A 1,596-nucleotide genomic window follows, 5' to 3' on the forward strand; every position below is an offset into this window, starting at 1 on the left:
TTTTTTTTTTAATAAAATCTTAATTTTTTTAAATTTCAGCGGTGGACACCCATATTTGACTGGTTTGGCTATCGCCGGTGGCATGTATTGGATTGGYTGGCAGGGTGCAATCTTCGGCCCGTTAATGCTCTGCTTCTTCATAGGCATATTTGAAGTGGCTGCAGTAGCCATGCGTGCCAACGAAGATGCAAGGTGAGCGCTTACATTAATCGCAAGTAAAAAATTATTAAATGTGCATTTTGTAGGCGCAGCTCCGATGAGGACACCCGCGCGACGTGAGTTGCCTAACAAACGCATTGACACATGCTAAATGACAAGAGTATCTAACGCAAATAACAGTACATCGCAGTAATGTGTATTTAACTTAATGCCAAAATATGCTGCTTTTAACACATTTAGGCTACTACAACAATAACTTATAACAGTTGATTATTTAATATTTACAAAACAATCCATAAACATTCATTGGACTAAGGGCTAACGTGCGTATGCGCTGATTTAACAAACAACAACAATTTAACGGTTCATTTGAAAAAATAATAATAAAAAATTGTATGTGTGTAATGCTTGCATCAAATTCCATTTCACTACATCATTTTGGTTTTTAAAGTTTGAAATTGCATTGCCTTATTATCTCTTTGTATTTTCAGCGAACGCAGACATTCCTTTTATGACTATTAACACTAAATGAAATGAAAAGAACTTTAATTGCAAGCAAAAATTTTCCAAATTTTCCAATGAATGTATTATATATAAAAAATTGGCATAACTACCTCGAATAGTTTGATAAAGAGATTATCAACTGATGCTGTAACTAATGTACTAAACCCCTATRTGCTATATACAAATATTATATAAAACCACTTAAATAACGATAAACAAACTTAACAATGAAGACATTGAAGAATCTTAAATCTGTGTACTTTTATGGTAATGTCATTTAATTGTTGTTTAGTGGCCAATTCTTAAATAATATTCAATTATTTAAAATTGCTTAACGAATTTTTATCCGCCCACTACCCCAAAAAATATATATATAAAATGTGTTTTTTTTATTGCATTTTTTTACAAAATGAAAAGTTGTTTATAATAGCTTTAGCTTAAGATTTGATTTTGTACGAAGTGAAAATTAGATTAAAAATAATATATATTGACAAAATCTAGAGTTTGTTAAATAGTAAATTATTAACATCATTTAATTGAAATAAATACTGAAATAAATAAAAAGGCATAAAATATAATTAATTAGGTATACTTTCTTTATTAAAAAATATCAAAAAAAAAAATAAAATTTTAATATTTTAATCCCGATATTGGGATTAAAAATTAGATTTTGTTTTTTTTAATTTAACTTTTGAATAAAAACGAAAAAGTTAAACGTTAATTCTAAAAAAAAAGTTATATATTTTTTAAATTCCTAATTATATGAATGGGACTAAAACTTTTCTTTTTTGATTCCTTAATCCGATTTTTAATCTTGTATTTGGGATTACAAATTTAAAAAAATATTTCAAATATTAATTCAATTGTTTTTTAATGCATTAGTTGCAACCCTGTAATAGCACATAGAAAAAAATTAAAAAAAAAAAACATTTT

The 1,596-nt window shown here is 27.0% G+C and overlaps 1 protein-coding gene across 6 annotated transcripts in view; it reads left to right on the plus strand.

Annotated features, from left to right (window-relative positions):
- The window catches only part of LOC108966544 (transmembrane protein 245), a 10,703-nt gene that overhangs the window by 7,309 nt on the left and 1,798 nt on the right, over positions 1-1,596 (plus strand). For 5 of the 6 annotated variants that reach the window (XM_018929534.1, XM_018929525.1, XM_018929546.1 and 2 more), the window contains exons 7-8: positions 40-192; positions 246-275. In XM_018929534.1, the coding sequence (XP_018785079.1) occupies positions 40-192; positions 246-275 (183 nt within the window). Of the gene's footprint in view, positions 1-39; positions 193-245; positions 276-650; positions 1,133-1,596 lie in introns of those variants that run through there. The other variant, XM_018929562.1, reaches the window with a different exon arrangement.

The sequence above is a fragment of the Bactrocera latifrons genome, unplaced genomic scaffold (assembly GCF_001853355.1).
Source record: "Bactrocera latifrons isolate USDA-ARS-PBARC rearing strain unplaced genomic scaffold, ASM185335v1 scaffold_10, whole genome shotgun sequence".
Lineage (NCBI taxonomy): Eukaryota > Metazoa > Arthropoda > Insecta > Diptera > Tephritidae > Bactrocera > Bactrocera latifrons.